The sequence below is a fragment of the Pezoporus wallicus genome, unplaced genomic scaffold (genome assembly GCF_028554395.1).
Source record: "Pezoporus wallicus isolate ANWC-B61680 ecotype Strahan unplaced genomic scaffold, APGP_CSIRO_Pwel_v1 contig_7178, whole genome shotgun sequence".
NCBI lineage: Eukaryota > Metazoa > Chordata > Aves > Psittaciformes > Psittacidae > Pezoporus > Pezoporus wallicus.
In genome coordinates, this window is record NW_026636884.1 from 689058 (window position 1) to 712327 (window position 23270).

Below are 23270 nucleotides of genomic sequence, written 5' to 3' on the forward strand. Positions count from 1 at the left end.
TGGGGCGCGGCCCCACCCCGCTCCGCCCTTTGCGCCGGCCGGTGGCGGGGCCAATGTCGGAGGGCGGAGCGACCGGCGCACCTGGGCGGCATCGCCCCGCCCTCTCCGCCTCAGCCTCTGCCGCGGGCGCTTCTTCGCTCCCGAGCCGTGGCGGTGGCGTCCTCAGCGCGAGCGCCCCCGACCCCGGCCGGGGTGGGGATAGCGCCGGGCTCCTCAGAGGAGAAGGCAGCGGCGGCGGCGGCGGCCGGTTTCCTCGGCGCTCTCCCCCTCCCGATCGGCGCGGCCCCGCCTGCAGCCGCTCGCCTCCGGGTGGGCGCTGAGTTTCAGCGGAGCGATGTCGGCGCGGCGGCGGCAGCGTAGGGCGGCCGCCGAGGAGGCGGAGAAGGAAGAAGAGGCTGTGGAGGAGGGCAGTGATAAGGTGAGGGCGCACGGCCGGGGCCGTTGGGGTAGGTGTGCGGGTGGGGGCCGGGAAGCGGAGCTGCCGTCCCCTTCCCGCCCCTCAACGCACGGCTGGGCCCACCGGGAGCAGGGGCGGGAGACGGCAGCGCCAAGCGGCCTCAGCACCCGGTGCGCAGCGGTGAGGGGCCCACGCGTGTACTGCCCCACTGCCACCTTCCCCGAGACTGGAATGGGAGCGTCCGGTGCCGCCGGGCTATGCCCTGCCAGGGTGCGTGTTGTAGTTCACCCCTGGCCGGGGTCGCTGGGTGTCGGCGTTGAACCTCAGCCCGGAACGAAGTGCCAGGCAGCTGCCCTATCACCACCAACCCCGAGGCTGGATGGGGAGGAGAGTCGAAAAACAAGGTTAGAAATCATGGGTTGAGATAACACCAGTTTGAAGGAAAATATAGTAATAATAATTGTAATGGAAAGGGAAACAGCAAAAGGGTGAGAGAAATAAAACCCAAGGAAGACGAGTGATGCACAGTACTGTTGCTCACCACCTGCTGACCAACACCCAAACCAAGCAGCCCCTCCTGGCCAGCTCCCCCCAGTTTATGCACAGCATGACGTGCTGCCCTATGGAATACCCCTTTGGCTAGTTCAGGTCGGATGTTCTGTCTCTGCTCCCTGTCAGCTTTTTATGCCATTCAGTGGCAGAGCATGACAGACTGAAAAATCCTTGACTTAGTATGAAAACTACTCAGCAAGAACTAAAACTTCAGTGTGTTATCAGTATTATTCTCATACTAAATCTAAAGCACAGCACTGCACCAGCTACTAAGAAGAAAATTAACTCTGTCCCAGCCAAAACCAGGACACTGGGACAGGCAAAGAGTGTGCTTCAGTGTGGTTGGGCCAGTGTGGCCACATGAATACAAGCAGGGAATAGTGATCTGCTGTGGTTAAAGGGTGTGTCAGCACTGCCCCAGCAACTGATTCTGTTTTATGGCCTTTTAATTGATAGCATTCATCTCTGGCTCAGAAAGGACTTTCAGTATGGCATTTCTGCAAAGGCAGGAAGTTTTCAAAATGCTAAGTCTATGCATCAGGTTCATTACAGTGGCAAAACAGCCACAGTGCTGTTCTTTTGTTTGTGTGGAGTTCAGGCTTATCCCTACAAAAGCTAAGAACATCACAGTTGCTAATCGTCTGAATAAAATGAAAGAGATGCTCGCATTTGGCAACTGGAATTAAAAAGGAAAAAAAGCCAACAAGCTTTCTGATTGCTAAATTGAGTTTGCAATACATGGTGGAGGGCTCCTGAATCTGTGATCGTTTAAACCTGCATGGATGCTGAAGTTGCAGAGTGTGTAGTCTGCCTTGGGCTTTGTGACAAGGAACTGGAAAGTGAAACTCAATAGTCAGGTTCTATTCTGCACTTTGGTTGCGTGAACTCAAGGCTAATGAACTTGAAAATTTGTAGTACTACTCTGCATTGAGGGCTGCCATCACAAAAGGTAACATTTAGGCTGTAACTGTGCAGAGAGTGTTTCTCTGTAGATGAGAATTAACTTTTAAACTTGTTTTCTTGTTGCAGTGTGCTCAAAATTCTGGTTTTCTGTGGAGTTGTTCAGATTTGCTTTATTGTATAGCCTAAGTTAATTTCTGAGGTGCACAGTGAGCTGCCTTCAAAGAATCCTTCCCATCTAAAGCCTCTGCTCTCCAGATCTCAGAAGGGTGGGCCTAAAACTTGCTAATACTATTTGTTTATCTGCATAATTTCCAAAGAGAAAAACTCTGTGCCCACTGTGCTTTTACTTTAGCTGCTTGACAGCCTAGTGTTTCACTCAGTTTCAGATGACGTTGAATGGAACGGACGCTGCTGCTGTGCTAGGATGTTGATTACTGATGTATGTCAATATGTATACATTTGTGATGATCGCTTGAACTGATAGATATGGAAACCCTTTTCCACATCACAGAAGACTTTTCAATGGATTATTTGGGGAACTTTACTTGTTCCCATTACAGTCCAACCTATCTGTGATGTGCACAGCACTGGTAAGCCTTGTTACTGCTCACAAGCAACAATAAGGATTGTTTTCCCATATTAAGCTGTCCTTAGTGCCTTAGGTAACTGTAAAAATAAACAGCATTTTGTACTGAATTTTCAATAGGTGGGTCACAATAGTTTGGGTCTCTGTTTTGAATATGAGTACGCAGGTAATGTCTGCTGTAGGTGATCTGATGAGAAGCATCTGGTCATCTGGATTCACAGATGCCACATTATAGGCCTTCCTAGATGGTTATCTTTCTGCTCTACTTCTTGCCTGACCTTCACAACAAGCGGATAGTTTATTGTCCACTGGTGTAGTAATTGCATATTTAGAGCCCAAACTTGTTATTTCGTTCATGACTTCTCAGGATAGCCACGGTGCAGTGGGTTTCCAGTGCTTCCTAGTACACAGCTCAGGAACATCTCCCTCTCACTCTGCTTGTAATGAAGGAGAAAACATGTTTGTCTCCTTTCATATGGTAATTGCTCTGTGCTGCTTCTGCTGTTATTGACCCTATTAATACAGTCTTCCAGATACGTAAAGGCGATGTGCTTTAGAGCACCTTGTTTGGCAAAGTGGAGGAGTGCTCTGTGTTTGCTGAAGAAATTCATGAATACTAAATGTTTGCAGGGGTTTATCTTCTGTACTTTTAGTCCTGTTTTCAGTATGTAATCTGATACTTTTCATGTTATGCTTACTATGTCCATAGATGCTCATTTCCTACTGACTTTAAGTAAGGCTGGGTTTTGGGTTTTTTTCTCATCTGCAGGTGTTTTTTTTTTTTTACCACTAACTGGAACCAATTCGTAGCCATTTCTATGTGCATATAATTTCAAATAAAAGTTAACTTCATTGGGTTTATATGAAGGAATATTGCATGCTCTTAGTGAAGCTTCTCCCTGAAGTTTCCAGGCTCTGCAAGTCTGGATGCTGAACAAGTCTGGCTCAACAAGCTAGTGAGCAACTGACTTTTTGTGAAGTTCCCATGAACATGCCTTTGCCCTGTATGGTCTCGCAGTTCCATGAGTCTGTTGTTTCTGTGGCATATAGGAGTGATTTTTTTTTTTTTTTTTTTGGTTGCCCCTTTCTTACTTGCCGCTGCTTGCCCTGGACCCTTCCAGTATCTGAAAGGGGGCTATAGGGATGCTGGGAAGGGACTCTTCATTAGGGACTGTAGTGATAGGACAAGGGGTAACAGGTTTAAACTTAAACAGGGGAAGTTTAGATTGGATATAAGACAGAAGTTCTTTCCTGTTAGGGTGGTGAGGCACTGGAATGGGTTGCCCAGGGAGGTTGTGAATGCTCCATCCCTGGCCGTGTTCAAGGCCAGGTTGGACGAGGCCTTGGGTGCTATGGTTTAGTGTGAGGTGTCCCTGCCCACGGCAGGGGGGTTGGAACTAGATGATCTTAAGGTCCTTTCCAACCCTAACAATTCTATGACACTCTTTTCCTAAGAATGTCTTGTCAGTGCCTCCATACGCACTCTGCGGCCCTTGGGAGCAAGACGAATGATTTGGCATTCAAATACTTAATATGTATAAGTCAGTTAAAGTTTTACAGATTGATCTCTCTGTGTTCACGCTTCTTTTAAAGTTCCAGTTGTTTGCATTCTTTACTCAATACAAATGGCACTGTTTTCAGATACCATCATGTTTTTTTTTAAGTATCCTGGAAGTAATCACACGGTTATTAGCCTTTGTGCTGTGCAGAGTTGTCAGAGTAGGATGGAAAGGGGGCAGTGGAATCATGTTGCATTGCTGGTCATGGGAACAAGGGACTGTGTGCCTAAGGTCATTGTTAATTATTTGTAACTTAAAAAAGCCTGGAATTCCTGACCACTGTTTTTCCTTTGGTATTGAAAAAGCTGCTTCTGTTCCATGAGACAGCCCTTCCAGGGAATCAATTGCTAGATAAGTCACTCAGACCTGTGAAACTGGATTTGGGACTTGAGTCTTTGATGCCTGAAACCTCCCAGACCTGCTTGGAGATAAATGGCAGTATGGGTTATGGTGGAACAATGGAGTCTATCATGGATCACTTAATTACTTCATTTGACTTCCTTCTTTTGGAATACCCAGAAAATGGACATACTTAATTTTCACAGAGAAGTCTGACCTCTAATCTGTCTGCTGCAAGCACGGTAATAATGAGAGCTGAGTATTTCCAAGCCTCTGTTTTCGTGGAAGTGGTGGTGAATGTGGTGGAAGTGGTAGGTTTCAGTCTTGGATTCGGTGTGTGCAGTTCTCTTATTTGTGTTTCTGCATATGTCAGGCTTTAACAGATCGGAAAAAAAGTTTTCATTATTCAGTATCTTCTGACACTTTGATATCTTGACTTTAGAGGAAGGTATCAAGGTACATCTAATTAGATATGCTGTGATGTGGTCTAAACTATTGACTTCATTGTAAAGCTTATGAGAGATACTGTGGAAAGGTCAAAGCTGGAGGAGAAAACTTACTTTAAGTAACACTTGCACAGGTCAAATGACAATAATTCTTTTGCTTGCTAACTTTTTTTCCTATTATTTTTCTTATAAGCTATTGGAAAATGTCTTTGTTTTCTCATTTGCTTTTCATGTAGATGGTGTATTTTCCAGGAAAAACATATTTGCTGTCTACTTGGGAATTCCTTATTGTGTCCTGGAAAAAATGCAGTACATGCAAAACATTGCAAGTGCTTTTGTAACTATAATAATTCTGTGTGTGGTTCAATTGGCATGTGTTAATTGTAGTGGAGAGCATGTGGTACAAAACAGCAATTCAGATGCATATATCCTTTTAGGTGATGCATGATGAATGATTGACCTGTATATTTTTTTTCTACATGACACAGGGCTATATTCTGGTAGGTGTTATGAAGTAGCCAGCAAGCAGAAATCCACATAGAAGCTTAATTTGTGGCAAGATGTCACATCTTGAACTCCTGTTAGGGAGGCTCAAGCTTCTGACTGTTTGAGTTTCGCCTTTGTATGGCCGAGTATTTATGGTCTTACACAGAATATTTAGCTTAGGGATGAAAGTCTAAAGAATACCAAAATTAAAACAGAACCGTATAACTAAATAAACCTTTGTCTTGGGATACTTTGGAAGTGATGAAAACTGCTGAGCATAGTAGTGTTTCAGATAGATGTTTTTACCCTGTGCTGAGCTAATTGTAGTGTGTGAATTACTGTCATGTTTGCTTTTTAGGCCTGCATCACCTCACCCTTGTTGGACTTGTATTATATGAAGTGATCAAATAGGTTCTCTGTTCATGTGCCTTCAAATGAAGGGAAGAAAGCAATGACCTTATTGCAAAATCTATCCATTGTAGACACTTGGGATATGAATCAAGGAGACAAGAGTAGCACACCTTCTGCATGTAAAAGGCTCTGTCACCTGCAGTTTGTGAACGCTAGAACAAAATGAAAACACCTTGGACCAAATATTCAATTTGGAGTTGGGGTTGAAAGATGTCTTATTTGCTTATGACAGTACAGCTTCTGCTGTTTTCAATTAACCTTTGAAAACCTTATGAATACCTGCTCATGGTATGAGACCCATGGCATTTCAGTTAATACACCTCACAGGCCCTTGTTGTTACTGTGTGTTCAGCTTGGCCAAATCCCAGACCTGAAGAGAAGGAGAAGGAAGGGCCACTTGGTTTTATACTGAACTCCAAAGCTGCCTCTACCCCAGCGTAAGCTGAAGTAGCAAGACTCTTGACTTTTCTATTTTCCAAGGGCTTTGATAAAGATTAACTTAGTGTTTCCTCTCAAAATGATTTTCATTATTTGTGGGTATAAACTGGAATGTTTATAATCAATCATATAAAATAAGTAAGGCAATAATCAGCAAGAAAAACTTGTCCCCCAGTGATGGGATTCGCTAAGCACTTCATGATGCAGTAGACAAATAACTAGCTGTTAGTGAACAACTTCCTCTGTGGCTTCTGCCTTTGCAAATTAGATGCCGTATTCAGGAAATGGTTGTTGCCATTATAGCAATTAAATGGAAAATGAAGTGTTCAAGGTCATTTTTGAGTTATGTTACAAAGGGAAATTGAAGATAGTTGGGGGGGCTGTCTCCCACAGGTTGTTGTAATGATGCAAAGCTTAAAAAATTTGCAAATGCAAGTTCTATGCAATTTGCAGTTTGCACCAGCCAAGCTCCCAGTATCAGCAGTATGAAGCATGAGCTACTGAAAAACATACTGGATAAATAGCAACCCTTTTTCAAGGTGTTGAAATAGTCTGAAAAATGCCATATGCCCCTGTGAATTCAGATGTCGGAAAGTGCAAATCTGCAATACTACTTCTAATGAAATGCATAAGTAACAGTTGTGTCTTAAATATCAGAGGAATATGCATTCAGATATTAATTTTTAATTTCTGTTTTTTTCTTGTGTTTTTTTTTTTGGGGGGGGGTATGTGTTTGGTTGGTTGGTTGTTTTTCTTGTTTAAACACTTTTTGAGCATCGAAACATGTTCTGCAATACCAAAATGCCTAAAATGGAACAAAAAGGTTCGGGGGTGTTCTTAGTTACAAGTGCTTAAACGAGAGGACATCTCTGCCATGTGCAAGCGGGGATTAATATTAAAGAAGCTAAAGCATGATCTTAGGGCCAGGATTAATGCCCATCATCTGCACAATGAGTAGTGTCTTCTATAACTGTACAGGGTTTGCTGTACTCCAGTGTAGGTCACAGTCACTGGAATATGGCTTTGGAAGAGATCTGTGATGCCCACCCCCATTGCATCAATAGTTGACTTCCTAAGCTGTGGTACAACACTATGAGAAACATCTCTGAATAGCAACATTGCAAGCACAGTGATTTTTAATTTATTTTTGTGCTTCCTGAAGTCTGGACCACAGTTAGCATATCTGCATTTTTTGACTTGTGTCCTGGTTTTGGCTTGGACAGAGTTATTTTTCTTCACAGTAGCTGGCACAGTGCTGTGTTTTGGATTTAGTGTGAGAATAATATCGATAATAATATCGATAACACTGAAATTTTAGTTCTCGCTGAGTAGTGTTTATATTAAGTCAAGAACTTTTCAGTCTCTCATGCTCTGCCATTGAGGAGGGGCACAAGATGCTGGGAGGGAGGAGAGACCGGTCACCTGACCTGAACTAGCCAGAGAGGTATTCCATACCACAGCACGTTATGCCCAGTATATAAACTGGGAGGAGTTACCTGGGACTGATTGCTGCTTGGGTTGGGCTGGGTATTGGTCAGCAGGTAATGAGCAAATTTATTATGCACTGCTCTTGTTTATTGGTTCTTTTTTCCTTTCTCCTTAGTTTTATATTTCCCTCCTTGTTATTTCCCTCATCACTATTATTATTAGTAGTATTATATTGTACTTCATTTTAGTTATTAAACTGTTCCTATCTCAGCCCAAGGGTTTTACTTGCTTTTGATTTTCCTCCCCATCCCACCTGGGGAGAGGAAAAGGGGCATGGCATGGGTGAGCAAGTGGCTAAGTGATACTGAGTTGCCAGCTGGGTTTAAACCATGACAACTTGTATTAATTGTAGACAATATCTGTCTAATAATTATTCAGCTGTGGGGTTCCAAGGAATGGCGAAAGTATTGACCATGTTTTTCAAAGAAGCAAGTGATGTAAAACCCATGCAAGAATATAATTTTGGGCATGTGTGTGATATATAAAGTGAATGAGAAAAACACAGGTCTAACATTAAAAAAGATAATTGCTCTTCTTTTGCTCCCTGTTTCACTTATGCATGTGTATAGTGCCAGCTCACGATCTCGGGTTCTAACAAGAGAAAAACGCCTTTAAAATAAAAGGGATGTTGTTTTCCCTCGGACTAGGGCCCCTGGAAAGAGCGCCGGTGTGTGTGGAGTCTGGGGTGCAGCCCTGCGCAGCGGGGAGGGCTTTCCTGCAGCACCCTGGTCAGCTCCTGGTCGTCCAGGGCAGCGCGGGACCCCCGTCTTCCCCATGGCCGCGACAGAGCTGCACCTGTCGTATAGGCTTATGGTATAGGTTTAGGCCTTGACTTTGGACATTGAGGTTTGCACAGCCTTATCGTCTCCACCTGTGTTCTTTACAAAGGTCAGTCACTGAGAACACTGGAGTGTAACTCCCTGGCAAAGAATAACAGATGAAGAGGAAAAGGTGATAGCCTATAAAGAGAGTAACATGGAGTGGTTGGGATTGTAGGCCACCTTAATTCTGTCATGCCTTATGGATGGGGCAAGAAGGAGGACATACCTCTGCTGTCTTCCAAAATGCCAAAGATACTCAGAAAAAAAGAAAAAAATAATATTGTTGAGGAAAAGTAGGAAAGAAAAGCAGTCATATTTGTGGAAATAGATTAAGGACAAAAACCCCTGAGATCTGTGATAAGAAAGTTGAAAAGAGTGGGAAACTGAGAAATAGCAGTATGGGGGTGGTGAAAAAAGTTCTCAAGCACAGTCAGAGTTCCCAGAGCTGTTGAGAACTGGTGAACCTGAGGTAGCAGGGCAGGCTTGAAGCTGTTTGGGATTGTAAGGAGGTGAGATAGGTCAGGGAGGTCAGGAGGAAGTTCAGGTCTCGAGAGAGCCAGACACTGAGCTAGAGGCAGCTCTCTTCCTTATTGCTGCACCAGGGCAGAGTGCAGCCTTCTGACTCTCTGGAGTTGGGGTGTTTGTAACATTAGACCAAGTGAAGTAAATTTTGTGAAATCATCAGCACCTTTAGTGTTGGCTTTAAGTGAGGGGGAAAATAGTCTTGACAGTCTACTCTGATGGTGGCAGTTTGTTATTGTCACCAAAAAATGTGCTGCCTATTTTCCATTTGAGTTAGATACACAGTCTGTATAGATTATGTCTTCCTGAGTGGTCATTAGTGAATACGGGAGAAATAGCTGCAGTGTTGGTGTCGTACAAGAAATTATTCTGAGTAAGACTCTGTAGGACGCTTAGTCACTTCACAGTTTGGTTTTGGGTTATTCTTTTTGAGCTGGAGGGTTCAAGTCCTCATGTATGTTTGTATGTATGAGATTGTGCCAGCAATCCCTTTTCATTTTACAAAGGGACTATTTTTCAAGCATTCCATGTAATTTTTTTTTGTTTCTTAATGTGACATTAAACCACCAAGAAACCCTTCTCCTTATTCCATAGAAGGTTAGTTTGAGATGTAAGTGACAGAATGTTTTGGAGAGATGGAGATTTCTGTTAAACTCATGTGTTCTGTGTCAGCTGTAACATTTCTGGAAAAATATATCCTCATGCTTTCTCTATGTGGGCTGTAAAAGTGCCAAGAATGTGAAGGTTCTTGAGCACAGTAGGTAATGTCACAACATCTGAGTCCTGGTCTTCTTATAAATATTTATTGGGATATATTTGTCTCCTAAAACATCTGCAGTTTCACTAGTATACCACTGCTCTCTTTTTAAAAGGTAATGTAAATATTACCGGTTCCTAAAGCAATGTTTTTGACTCTGAGTAATGTTTCCTGACATAATAATTAATGACCTTGGGTGTTTGCCTTTTTTATTTCCTTCATAGGAAGAGGATTTGGAAAAAAGGCTTTGTGAGTTGGATCTTAGAAGTGATTTAGATGTTCCCGATATTCTTCCACCAACAGACAGCACTCCAGAAATCTTCAAAAGGGCTTTGTCAGGCTTGTCTGCCAGGTATAGTGAAACTAACAGCTCTCAAATTTAATAGTCCTGGCTAAAATTCTTACAGATTATGTTGCAGTTTTAATTTTTACAGGTTGTTCTGCAGTTTTAAATTTCATATGATGTGCATGTAAATTCAAGGTTACATTTTTACTGAATATATCATTGATTCATTTATGCTTTGACAGTTCCTTCAGTGTAGTATTTTTTGCCTATACCAGAAAACTGTTCACTGCGTACATTTCTAAGTACGCTGCTGCAATGTTTAGCTACAGTTTACATAAAGATTTGCTGGTACTCAGTCTAAGCATTGCAATAAAATGGGCTAAAGAATAATATTTGTTTTTGATATCCAGAGTAACTAATTCTGGGGGTTATAATAAACTGATTTCCTATATTCAAGGTTAAGGGTGGTGGCATTTGTGTATGAATGAAAAGGAAAGAAGTGTAAATTCTCTGGGTGAGCTTTGCTAGCTTTTTCTGGCAGCATTTACACTTCTGAATAATTTTTATAGGCAAGTATGACATAGCTTTTATTGTCATACCTTTTGAAACAATATTTTTTTTTTTCTTACCATCTCTTTCCAAACCTAGGTTTCTGCCTTCAAGCCCTGTTCAAAGGAGCTTAAGGGCTAGCAAATGCAGGGGAAGGTGTATGTGCATAGATAGATAATTGTGGGGATCTGCTTATTCACAGAGGAATAATAAAGTTCCTAGTATAATTTTTTTATGCAGTCCCTTTTACAACATTTGATCAGTCAAACCATTTGGAGGTGGCAGTTCACATCACATTTTTTCAGTAATGCAATGTAAGTTGTAAGGAGCCAAGCAATATCGAATGTATATTTTAGATGCGCTTTAGGTATTGCAAGAGTTGGAAGAAGGACCTCTAATCCAGACTGTGATTAAAAACTTCCAAGACCTTACATAAAACCTGATCTCCAGGAAGTATCTCCAATAGCAGTGTGAAACTACTTTTTTTTACTTGCTCCTTTTCTAATCCATTGTCTGCTTGCGTTGTGATGTCTGGGACCTGTAAACAAATTTATTGTTCCCAGGTTTCAAAAAGCATATTTCTAAATTGCACCAGCTGTAGGCAGAATATGGCATTCTCTACCACCATCATGGTGCAAGGAGTGTCTAATTCCTGTCACTTTCAGACTTCACCTGCCATGTTAAATGCTGCGGAAGTCTTAGGTCTCCAAATCAGGCTTGTTCCAAAAGGCACTTGCATGGTCGTACCCCAAAGCAAGCAACAAACAAAACCTTTCTTGTTTCACATGCTTGAAATTCTTTATTGGAGTGTTTGCACAAAGGTGCACAAAAGTTTGAGTGCAAAATTAAATTCTTGATGCTTCATGAATGCTAGATTCAAAATTACATGCTAATTTAGTTGTGAAATAATGGCCTTTAGAGGAATCTATACCTTTCCAGCAGAGAGTTAGGATACATCTTGTCAGGTGGCTTCCTACATTGTGGAGCCTGTCAACATCTTCAAGATACTATATGATATTTTAAAGTTATTCATAAGGGAAGTTAAATTCCCTTAAAGGACCCTTGCTTATTATAGATATGCCACTAGGAGCTAGCTGCTACTTTATAGCCCACGTCATAGAGGAATGTAAAGCATCTGTTGAAATAAAGCCTGTTGTGCCTTTCTTCTGATACTTAAGACAAATCCAGTTAGTGGGTTTAGCCACCATTAACCTGCCAATGAATAACATCTTTGAAAATCAAATTAATATAGTTGAAGTTTACATTAAAACTGGAGTATGATGCAGGACTAAGAGTGTCCCATGAATCACCTGATGCAGCAATGAAACACAAGACTAATACAAAGCAAAAATATTAGAAAGTATTTCTTTAAGTGGTAGTAGGGTTTCATGTTTAGAAGTAACTTGTGATTAGATGGTTCAGTGTAACTTTAGAGGCAAAATTCTTGAAGGGAAAAACAGGCAAAAGAGGAGAATACTGAAAAAGGAGTAGGAACAATAAAATACATACTATTGCTGATGAGAAACATTTTCATGGCAGAGTGGAGCATATGATGAGGGTTTTAATTAATATTTTTATTTAACTGGGTTCTTGATTTTTCCTGGTAGAGGCCTTTGGAGGCAGGGGGTAGAGCTGTGGTGGTTTGGAAAATAACATTTTGGTTACTCTAGAAATTGCACCAAAAAAAAACAACAAAACAACCAAAAGCCCAACATCATCATCAAAGACTTCCCAGTTGTTTGGGTTTTGTTTGTCCTTTTTTTAAAGGAGCATTTACTTTTGCAAAGAAGGCATTCTGCACCTCAAATACGCTGTTCAGTTTTGGGCCTCTCTCTACAAAAAAGACAATAAGGTGCTGGAGTCTGTCCAAAGAGCAATGAAACTGGTGAACAGTGTCTAGAAAGCTGCCTGGTGGAAAAGGACCTTGGGGTGTTGGTTGACAGAGAGCTGAATATGGGCCAGCAGTATGCCCAGGTGGCCAAGAAGGCCAAGAGCATCCTGTCCTGTATCAGAACTAGTGTGGCCAGCAGGACTAGGGTAGTCATCATCTCCCTGTTCTCAGCACTGGTGAGGCCACAGTTTTGAGACCCTCACTACAAGAAAGGCCTTGAGGTGCTGAAGTCTGTCCAAAGAAGAGCAATAAAGCTGGTGAAGGGTCTAGGGTACAAGTCCCGTGAGGAATGGCTGAGGGAACTGGGTTGTTTAGCCTGGAGAAAAGGAGGTTCAGGGGAGACCTTATTACTCTCTATAGCTACCTAAAAAGTGGTTGTAGTGAGGTGGGTGTTGGTCTTTTCTCCCAAGTAATAAGCAATAGGACAAGAGGAAATGGCCTCAAGCTGCACCAGGGGAGTTTTAGATTGGATATTAGCAAAAATTTCTTCTCAGAAAGGATTGTCAAGCACTGGAACAGGCTGCCCGGGGAAGTGGCCCAGTAACCATCCCTGGAGGTATGTAAAGGACGTGTAGCTGTGGCATTTAGGGACATGGTTTAGTGGTGGACCTGTCAGTACTGGAGTAATGGTTGGGCTTGATGTTGATCTTAAAGATCTTTTCCAACCTAAATGATTCTGTGATTTTATGGCAACAGGGATTTCTATTCTGCTTTCCTTAGGTAGCCACTTGCAGCTGCAAAAATTTATGAGAGCAAAGATGTACAGCTACTTTGATCCATTGCCCCTTATTGTCATATGTTTTTCTGTGCTGGTTCCAGCACTCACAAGAGCACAGGACTGCTTTCAAAAGATAACCCTCTACCTGGCAAAATAGCTACTTTGCTGCTACGGAAAGTTGGTGATTGCCTGTTTGGTTTCTGTTGGAATTTTGTTGGGTTTTTTTTTTTTTTTTTTGGTTATTACTCTCAGAATTGTGTCCTTTTTACCTGCAGCCTTTCTTTCACATGTAAGGTTTTACATGACTGGGCCCTTATCAATCTTGCTGATTATGTGTTGCTTCTTGAGGGTCATGATGTGTTTTTATAGCGGCTTCAGTATGGGGTTGATCCATTTAATTGCAAGTGACATTTTGGGGGGAAGCATGGAGGAAGAAGAAAGGTGGCTAACTTGAATTTCTTTTACTGTGTATTCTGGCTAGTTGGATAGTTGGTTGATTCTGTGTTTCCTGTTTTATTAAACACTGTTTAATAATACACTGTATATTAGAAACAGAAACGCTGTTTCTAATACAATTTAATCTTCAGTGAGTAAAGGAAATGGCATTTATTTTTATTTATAACTGCTTGCTTTTTATTACCCTTTTTTTTTTCTTCATAGATGGAAAAATTGGTGGATTCGTGGAATTCTCAGTCTAGCTATGATTTCTGGGTTTTTTCTGGTCATATACCTGGGATCGTTTATGCTGATGCTTCTGGTAAGTTTGTTTAAATACACTCTGCCATGCAAGTGTTACTTGATTTCTTATACATTGTGCGTAACAGAACTGGAAGCAAACCACACAGGTAATTCAAAGCATTTGTCTCTTACTTGTGTAAATGTAAATACTTCTTAAAAACACTGGACATATTCACAACTGGGTGTTGTTGATAAAGCATTTCTTATATACTGTAATTCATTTGTTTTTTTAAGTAGGAATTAAAGTAACTTTAAGAAGTTGAGTGATTGTTGCCTTAAAGTTTAACAAACTGCTGTAATCCAGTTCCTTGTGCAGTTCACATCACCTACTGTTACATTCTTTGAGGTTTGTTTTCAGAAAGTAATCCCCCCACACACACCAAAAACAAGCAAAAAATCGAAACCAAAACAAAATAAAAATCAAAACAAAAATCAAAACAAAATTCAAAAAATCAAAACCACAAGAATTTCATTTCTGAAGCTGAGGAAAGGGGGCAGCTCTGGTCTGCTGTCTGTGACCAGCACTGAATGCCTTTGCATGGGCATGTTATGTTAATTCCCTGCTTCTTTATGGGGCTGCCTTGTGGCTTTTGGTTTATCTGTAGAATGGAGGTAGGTCCTTTTCCAAGGCACACAGATAAAGTGAATTTTTAGGTGATGAAGTTAAATAATAATACCTATGCATATCTGGTCAGCATTTACTAATTCTTTCCATCATTGCTGATGTTTTTATTGCATAATGGCTTTACTATCTTTGCCAGTCATGGCAAGTAAGATGCAGGAATGTGGCTTCTAAAACACTGAAATTGGTACTTCTGGGTAACTACTTTGATTTTTGAGTCTAAATTTGTTAGCTGTCAAAATGTGGTTTTGCTTTTTTCATGGCCTCCTGTGAAACACCTTTTGGATTGTATTCATAGACACATTTCCATCAAGGTTGGAAAAGACCTTTAAGATCATCAAGTCCAACTCTAAACCCAGCACTGCCAAGTCTGCCACTAAACCATGTCCCTAAGTGCCACATCTGCATGTCTTTTACGTATCTCCAGGGATGGTGACTCAGCCACTTCCCTGGGCAGCCTGTTCCAATGTTTGCAACCCTTTTTGAGAAGCAGTTGTTCCTAATATCTAATCTAAACCTCCCCTGGCATAGCTTAACACCATTTCCTCTTGTCCTATTGCTTGTTTCTTGGGAAAAGAGACATAAATCCACCTTGCTGCAACCACCTTTCAGCTAGCTGTAGAGAGAGATACAGTCTCAGGTGAATGATGTAACAAGCTAGTAATTCATTGTTTTATTGGTGGTGGATTTTCTTTATTGTATGTGAAGAAACAACAAAAAAAGCCTCTTTAAAATGTAGGTGGTTGTAGAGAGGTATTTTTTTCCTTCCTTTCATAGTCTGTTACACTTCAGAATGATGATAAATAACAAAGGGAACTAATCAATTTGCAGTGTAATTCATTGTATTAGTGGTATACCCTTGAGACTGCAATCATGAGCAAAGTTACCAAGCGATGAATCAGAAAGTAATTAAAGTTACTAAAGAACTGGAATAGAGTTCTTCCTCTGTTGTAATGTAAAATGAAAGCTGTCTTCTTAATATAATGAACTGTTCATAGAGTTGACATTTGATACTATGTCTCGAAGAATGGAGGGGAAAAAACAGTTTTGTTAATTATTTCATTTCACTAGAATCAAATAGTTTGCATTTAAACAGAAGTTTATCCAAATATTGAGACAGAAAATACCCAGAAATTTGTAGGAAGGGTAATCCAGTGAAGTTTGGAGAACAAGCCCTGAGATTGCTCTGAGAAGTTGAGGCATGTTTTATGTTTGCCAGCTGTTAAGGTAACAGGCACAAGCTTCCATGTCATTGAACCCTAATGTCTTTTTCCACTGTAAGATGCAGTCATTTAATGTTGTTCTTGCATATAGCATTGAGGTTTTCTAAGGTAGGGTAAGCAAAAAAAAAAAAAAAGAGCACAAGACGGGGGGAGCTTCAAAATTAACTCACTGAGGTGGCGTAAGACTCTCTTAAACTGTGCTCACGTGTTGAGCAAGATGAAATTTATTCATAAATGGAGGTGGTAAGAGAATACTGCAAAGCCTAGCATGCTGACTTGTGCAGTCAGCATGGGTAGGTACTTACTCCTGCCTCTGCATGGGATTAGTGATGACCTATGTTTGGCAATGCTCAATATCTGGAAAGGCCGATCTGCTTGGAGTCTGTGGATGAGGCAAAACCGGCAGAGAGTCTTTTGGTCACCATAGACTGACAGGACCTACTATGAGACTTGTATGGGCAAGCACTGAAGTACTGACATCAGCAGAACAAAATTGAGGCTATGGAGGGTGTGATATTAAAACCTGGATTAGATGAGCTTTGTTTCCAATCAGCAAGGCTAATTGCCCTTAATGAGATGCTTGCAGCCGGAAGACCTGGGTGTCCAAGTTGTGTACAACAACACAACAGCTAGTTTTTTTCTGCTGGGTCTAGAAAATATTTCTTAAATTTAAAGAGAAAACCTAGCCAAAAGAAATAGAAGAGCCTTATTTACAGCAAGTACCTTTGACCTGCTGCTGCCAAACTGTTTTAATGAAGAAAAGTCAGAAGTTTTCCTTTGTTTCATGAAGAGTATTCTTGCAGCTAGCCCAATGTGGGTTTTCTTCTCAGCATGTCTAGGGGTTATGAGGGCTTTTTTGGGGGGGTAAAATGGAGCTATAGTTTTCCTTGGACTTGTGTTAAAGCTGTCTGTTTTCTGTGTGGAATCTGAGTTCAGAATAGAATCTCCCCTTAATGAGGGTTGCAGTACTACTTGCTTTAAGAAACAACTGCAACATACCTACATGTTTTTTTATTTCTCTTATTTTAGGTCTTAAGCATCCAAGTGAAGTGTTACCATGAAATCATTACTATAGGTTACAGAGTCTACCACTCGTATGATTTACCATGGTTTAGATCTCTCAGCTGGTGAGTAGCAAGCAAGAACATCAATAAGCAAGGATGTAACACTTAAATCTTCATGTCCTGTCATGGTGGAATAATAGTTTTGTAGGTCATGAGCTGTCATAAAACTTGACATCTGGCTCTAATACAGGATTCTGTAGTTGTCTTCCACCTGTGAACTTGAACAAGTCAGTAGGCCTTTTACTACTTTTTCTTTTTTCCTTGTTATAAATATGTATTTATGTACATGTATATATATACATGTATATATATATATGCATGCATATATGCTTTAAGTCAGAACTAAGCATGTGTAAGCTATCTAAAAATATGCATAGTTAAATAATCACCTGATATGTACTATGTGAACTGCTTTAGTTTTGGTTTTGTTCCTTTATTTTTTTGCCTGTTAACACTGCATAAGAAGTAAATAGAACAGGTACCTTAAAGGCTCCTCTTTGCACATGCAGAGAATAAAAATAATAACATACACATTTTAAATCCTTTCCAATTTTGCACTTACGGGAAAGTGTTGGAAACATGTAGTCTCTGAGGCAGTTAAGGATATAATTCTTCAGACATGACCTATGTTGTGTTGTTTTGGTTTTGTGTTGGGTTTGTTTTTTAAGGAAGTTGAAATATCTAGGTCATTGCCTATCTCTTGTCACATTGCTTCCTCACTTCTAGAAGCAACTTTACTGTATAACGTGGTGGATTCCTGTTTTTGACTCTCCTGTAAATACTAATCTGTTCCCCTCTGGTCATTGCTGGATTATCCTGGGGACTGATCTATTGTCTGCTTTATTCTGTAGCTTCTGGAATTACACCTAGAGCAGACTCATACATGAATGATTCTGTGGTCTTGCCAAGATTTATAGAAAAGGAGATGTGCACTCTACCACTTATTCTACTTTGGTAGTTGACCACCATTATTTTAGTATGTGGAGCTCAAAATCAACTCCTCTGTATTGTCACACTAGTTAATGTCAAAGATCCTTTCAGTCCAATATCTTGCCACTGAGACTAAATATTAAGACATTTTAGTGTGAAGAAAGAGTCCTTTTAGTAGTCTGAACATCAACTATTTGGCTTATTTAGAGATGTGAAGCCTTGCAAAGTGAGTGTTAGCATCTGCTGGGGAGAAGAGAATGAGTACTGATCACTCTCAGACATTCAGAGATCCAGTCTTGAATAATAAGGTTTTATCTTCTGTGATTGACAGAAGTATGTTGCCTAGAGAAGTGCATCTCTTAGTGGTTTTGTATTTGCTATTTATTGTTTTTTACTGAGTGCCGCCTTGGTGTTTGAGGATTCCAACTTGAACCTAGAAAGCTGAGTTACTTGAACTTACATGAAAAAGGTGACAGAATTAATTGTGTACTGACTGTCTTGAATGAAAGGGGAAGAGCCTTCAGAAAGAGATGGCTGAAGGTGACTTTTCACCTCAGTTGAACTTTGGGTGTGGACATACTCTCACAAAACTGTTTTGCAGAAGTTGTAGAAGTAGCTGCATTTACTGGTTAGCTGATGGATTTAACCCTGTAAGAGCACTACTCGGTCAAGAAAGCTAAAAGACAAAGGGTATGGTAGAGTGGAGCAGGAGATGCTTCAGTAACTCTTTCAGATGAGAATCTTCAGGCCAGATGGTGAAAATACTGTTATGTTCAAGTCTTCAAGCCCTGTGTCAGATTCACTGTCCTATAACCTCAGAGGATTTGTTGTGGAAGTAACTTTTTTCCTGTTTGTAAGTCAGAAATCAGAAGCTACCCTTATTAGGATACAGGAAAAGGATGTACAGAATTGCTTGTGTCAGTACTGGTGATAGCCAATCAATATTCTGTACTTACAGAATATCTGAAAAGGACTTGCATAGGTGTAGAGTATTCAACACTAGTTAAGGATTAGGTGAATTTTCCAACTGTATCCAGCAAAATGTGTTTGTTTTTCTAGTATGGTTGCTTTAGAAGAAATGAATTATGAAAATTGCCTTGTCACAGGAGACATGAGGAGTATAAAACTGGGTTTATACCTGAATTTTATTTTCTTCACTACTCTTGTCTACCCTTCTGAGTTTTCTTTTGTCTTGTGCTTTATGTTGTGGTTTTTTTGTTTGTTATGTTTTTAAGAATTACACTTAAATACATATTATCTTGTTAAAATAACTGCTAGCTCTTACATATTGTAGGTATTTTTTGCTGTGTGTGAACTACTTCTTTTATGGAGAGACTGTAGCCGATTACTTTGCTACATTTGTTCAGAGAAGAGAGCAGCTTCAATTCCTAATTCGCTACCACAGGTTTATATCTTTTGCACTTTATTTAACAGGTAAGTGTAGGAAATTGCAAAAAGGAAAGAACTTTGTGCTGCATTTGTTTCTGTGCTTATTTCACAAAAAAAAGAATTTGCTCCCCAGCTTTATGCACTTTCAGTTTCTTTTCCCACTTGATGTTTGAGGGAATCAGGTGTTTGCAGTTCTATTTTTCATGTGAAAAGATGAATATTAAATTTTTCATTCACTGAGAAGAAAGCAGCCTAAACAAGTAGATGATCTTGAGGAAGTTGAGCTAATAGCGCTCAAGAGAAGTTGGTGTGAAGTAATTTTGATTGCTGAAGAGTTGCAGCTCAGTACCTGAATGTGTGAATGCTATTTTGGCAGTCTGTGGAGATGACTTGTGTATGTAATTGCTGTGCTGGGTTAATTCTTTATTGTGCAAGTGTTTTGCTAGGTCTACAGCAATAAGATTTACTAATACATTTTAAAATGATTATTCAAAATGCCTGAGGCTTTATTTTCTCTGCAGGATATTCACATGCTTGTCTCATGAATAGATTTTCCTCCCTATCCAAGGAAAGACTTTTTAAAAGCCTTTTCTGTAGGAAGAAGAGACAAGCTGGAATTCCTGTGGGGTATTGTTTTGTGAACGTGTAAATACAGCCCATGGTGTTTTCAGCAATGCAGTTAATGTTATGTTAGCCTAAAATTAAATCAGTTGAAGACTCAGATTAGCCTAAGGGTCAGGAGATTGCTATGCTACAATTACATTAACAAATGTGATCTTCATGATGAACTGTTAGTCTGTCTACTCTTCTTTTTTCTTTTTTTTTAAAAACAGATAAAAACTTTACTAGGTGCTTCTATTGCAAACCTGAAACCAGCTTTGCAAGACTTGCCCTTTTCCAGCTGGCTTTGGCTTGAGGGCACTAACTTAACTAATGCTTCCTGACTGCTGAAGGGCAACGAAGGGGGTGATGAGACAGCCCAGTCATGAGCAAAAGCAGGAGGCAGAGCATAGCAGAGCCCATTGGCAGCTGTCCCATTGGGATTGTGGGGTCACTGCAGGGCTGTCTTCAGGTTCTTTTGAGTGTGTCTGACCCTGCACAGGAAGTTGCCCTAGGGGAGGACAGGTGCTCTGTTAGCCGCCCAGAATGTTTCTTTCAGTCCGTTGAGTTCTTCAGTGCCTGCACTTCACACTTTTGTTGCATGCAGCTTTATGCCTGTCTGGGGGAAAGGAGCAAGCTGGTCTTTTCAGTCATTTCTGTTAATTATTCAAAACCAGCTTGTTGACCTGGTTTTTGAGTGTTTTTTAAAGGTAATGGTCTCCCCTAAAACTGATGCCTATGATGAGAACTTGTAAGTAAGGAAATAGATGCTCTTTACTGATGTTAACTAAATTTTGTGCTCTAATAGGAATATTTCTATATGTATATTTAACTGAATACAAGCAAATGCTTCTAGCCACAGAGGGATTAAAAGTTGTTTCAAAGGAAGAGACTTACTGATATATCACAGTTCAGTATAATTAAATATAAGATGGTACAAACTACAATTGCTTTGTTTTACAGGCTTCTGCATGTTTGTTTTGAGTTTAGTGAAGAAACATTATCGTCTGCAATTTTACATGGTGTGTATTACCCACTTTGCTGTGGTCACTCATTTTATGAATGTCACTAGAAACAGTCATGTCCCTATGTTCCTAAAACAGCTTGGAAGAGGTGGTGTGGAAAATCTGCTTAAACTAACAGTAACATGAAATTCCAAGGTGAAGTTGGATGGGGCTTTGAGCAACCTGGTCTAGTGGAAGGTGTCCCTGTCCATGGCAGGGGATTGGAACTAGATGGGCTTTAAGGTCCCTTTCCACTCGATCCATTCTGTGATTCTATAAAATCAAGTGGATTTGGGCTGTAGGAATCTGTACATCTTGCACCTTATTATATCACAGAATGTGGCCTTTCAGTCAATAAAAGCTGTCATTGGTGAAGCCTTGTGCATATATACAAAGTGATACATTTCCCTCAGTGATAGTCTAATAGGAAAGGGATTCCTGGCTGTGCATCTCCCTCCCAGGTCTGAAGCCAAGCCATTCAGCATAGTGCGGGAAGTGGTTCTTGTGACTCAAGTGTTACTTTGTAGACGCCCTGCTGAAGAGCTCTGAAGGGAACTTGAGCTTAACCTGTATGTGGAAGATTTATTGTGTGACACTTAACAGCAGTTCTAGTTGTCTGCGTTGCTGTGCTTCTAGATCAATAATCTATTAAAAGAAGCCAGTGTTCTCATCTTTTGTGTTTGTCCACCTAATGAACAGCATAGTAGCTTGTCAAGAGCATGAACCTTTTTGTTATGTGCATCTTATAGGTCAAAAACTAATTTTGTAACATCACAGGTAAAACAAACAGCAAAACAAGAAAAAATAACCACCAAACAAAAATCTCACCCCAAATCTATAAAAAAAACCCAATTACTGAACAACTCCACTTCTACATAGGAATGATTAGAAGCAATAATAAAGCAGTAATGCAGTACAGCTTCTGCCTTTAAAGAACTGGAGCAGTCAGGGCATTGTGCAACCTTAAAGACTTCCTAAAGCCCCCTCTGTTTCTACAGTGCTTTAGGTAGCACTTAGAATAGAGGATCCCTGATCATAGACTAGGACTTAGCTGAGCCCTGTATGAGTATGTAAAAAAAAAAAAAAAAAAGTCTTTTACTCAAAAAAATTTACCCTGTTTGTGGAGAACTTGCATGACAGGGAGCTTTTCTAGGGGGGGTGGTCTTTGTCTTCTTATCTGACCCCCCCGTCCTCCCCAAGTCCTCATCTTCAGGTAGGCATAGGGCAAATATATAAATTTTCCATGGCTTTTTTTGTCTTTTCGCCTTAGAAAAAGAGTCAGAAAGAAAGGGGTGTCAGCCATATGACTTAGTGCCTGCCCAAAAACCATGAAGGTCTGACTACCTGAGAATTGCAGTAAAACAGAGTGAAGCTGTGTATCCACTGTGTGGCAACACTGTGTTTGGACAGATAAAGAGAGTTGCCATTTGGTTTTAGGTGGTGTTTCAGTATCACTGTACAAATACTAAAAATTTTGCTGCAGAGATGCTTTAGTTATCCAGCAGGGAATATTTTCAGAAACCTTTAGTGAGGTCTTGCGCCCTTCCTTTTCAACCTTCTTGCTGGCTGCCATAGGAAAGCATATGATAAGAGAATGAAAGTAGGACGTTGAGTGTTAAATCACCCAGACATTTAGAGTGCTTAAATCTGGTGTTTCATGGAAAAACTACCAGTTCTTGCTTTACAAGTTTTGGAAAATAAAATCTATTGTAGAATCTTTACTGGTAAGCTGTTTGGAAACCACTTTGTTGTACCCTGGTGCTATAGAAAAAACACCAAGTGCATACAGTAATACTGGGGGAAATGACTGTTTAAATGACCATGCACATAAAAATTGACACTTTGGTTTTGCTAATCCTGAGAATGTTCATGTTTCATAAGAGGACTGGTATTCTGTTATGAGAGAGATCCACATCTGTGTACCATGACTCTTTCATGAGTAGCTCATTGCCATTTTATTGTTAAACTTCTAACACATCTGTTGTATGTATATACAGAATATCACACTGCTTACATTTCTTTGCTGCTTTTATGCTGAAGGTGTACGTCTTATTAAATTAGATGTTAAACTGCATGTTAAAAAAATTCTAGGTGGAGGTAAGTGACAGGGAAACCTGTTAAAGTTTCAGTACTTGCTTCAGAAAGCTAGCTAACTTGTGATATACTGTATGCACAACATCTCTTGCATTATCACTAGAACTGGTCTTTCCTGTGAGCTCTTAAGTAGCTTCTCTAGCTGACACACCAGTATTATCAAGGTGTACAGGATCGATGTTTTCACTAACTGTTGTGTTGTTGCATTGTTAACAGTTCGCATGGACTCATGTCACTTTGCTGATCACTGTAACTCAATCTCATCTTGTCATCCAAAATCTCTTTGAAGGCATGATCTGGTAAGGGGACAGTAATAAACTGATTTGTAACTATTGCATTGAAAGGTTGGTTGTTTTACATAGATCCGGTTAGGGAATAATCGCAGGAACAGTTAAAGCAGCACAAATGAAAGAAGTAATAATCTCTAGTTGGAAGGGGAGTTGGAGAAATTGAAACA

At 40.5% G+C, this 23270-nt stretch overlaps 1 protein-coding gene across 2 annotated transcripts in view; it reads left to right on the top strand.

Moving 5' to 3' along the window:
* The first annotated feature begins 257 nt into the window (after nucleotides 1-257).
* CDS1 (CDP-diacylglycerol synthase 1) overlaps nucleotides 258-23270 on the top strand; it is a 31793-nt gene continuing 8780 nt past the window's right edge. For both annotated transcript variants that reach the window (XR_008971305.1, XM_057402024.1), the window contains exons 1-7: nucleotides 258-418; nucleotides 9930-10057; nucleotides 13810-13906; nucleotides 16762-16859; nucleotides 19021-19160; nucleotides 20679-20737; nucleotides 23030-23112. Coding sequence is in view for 1 of the 2 variants with exons in the window: in XM_057402024.1 (XP_057258007.1) it covers nucleotides 335-418; nucleotides 9930-10057; nucleotides 13810-13906; nucleotides 16762-16859; nucleotides 19021-19160; nucleotides 20679-20737; nucleotides 23030-23112 (689 nt within the window). In the remaining variant the exon portion in view is untranslated. The remainder of the gene's footprint in view (nucleotides 419-9929; nucleotides 10058-13809; nucleotides 13907-16761; nucleotides 16860-19020; nucleotides 19161-20678; nucleotides 20738-23029; nucleotides 23113-23270) is intronic.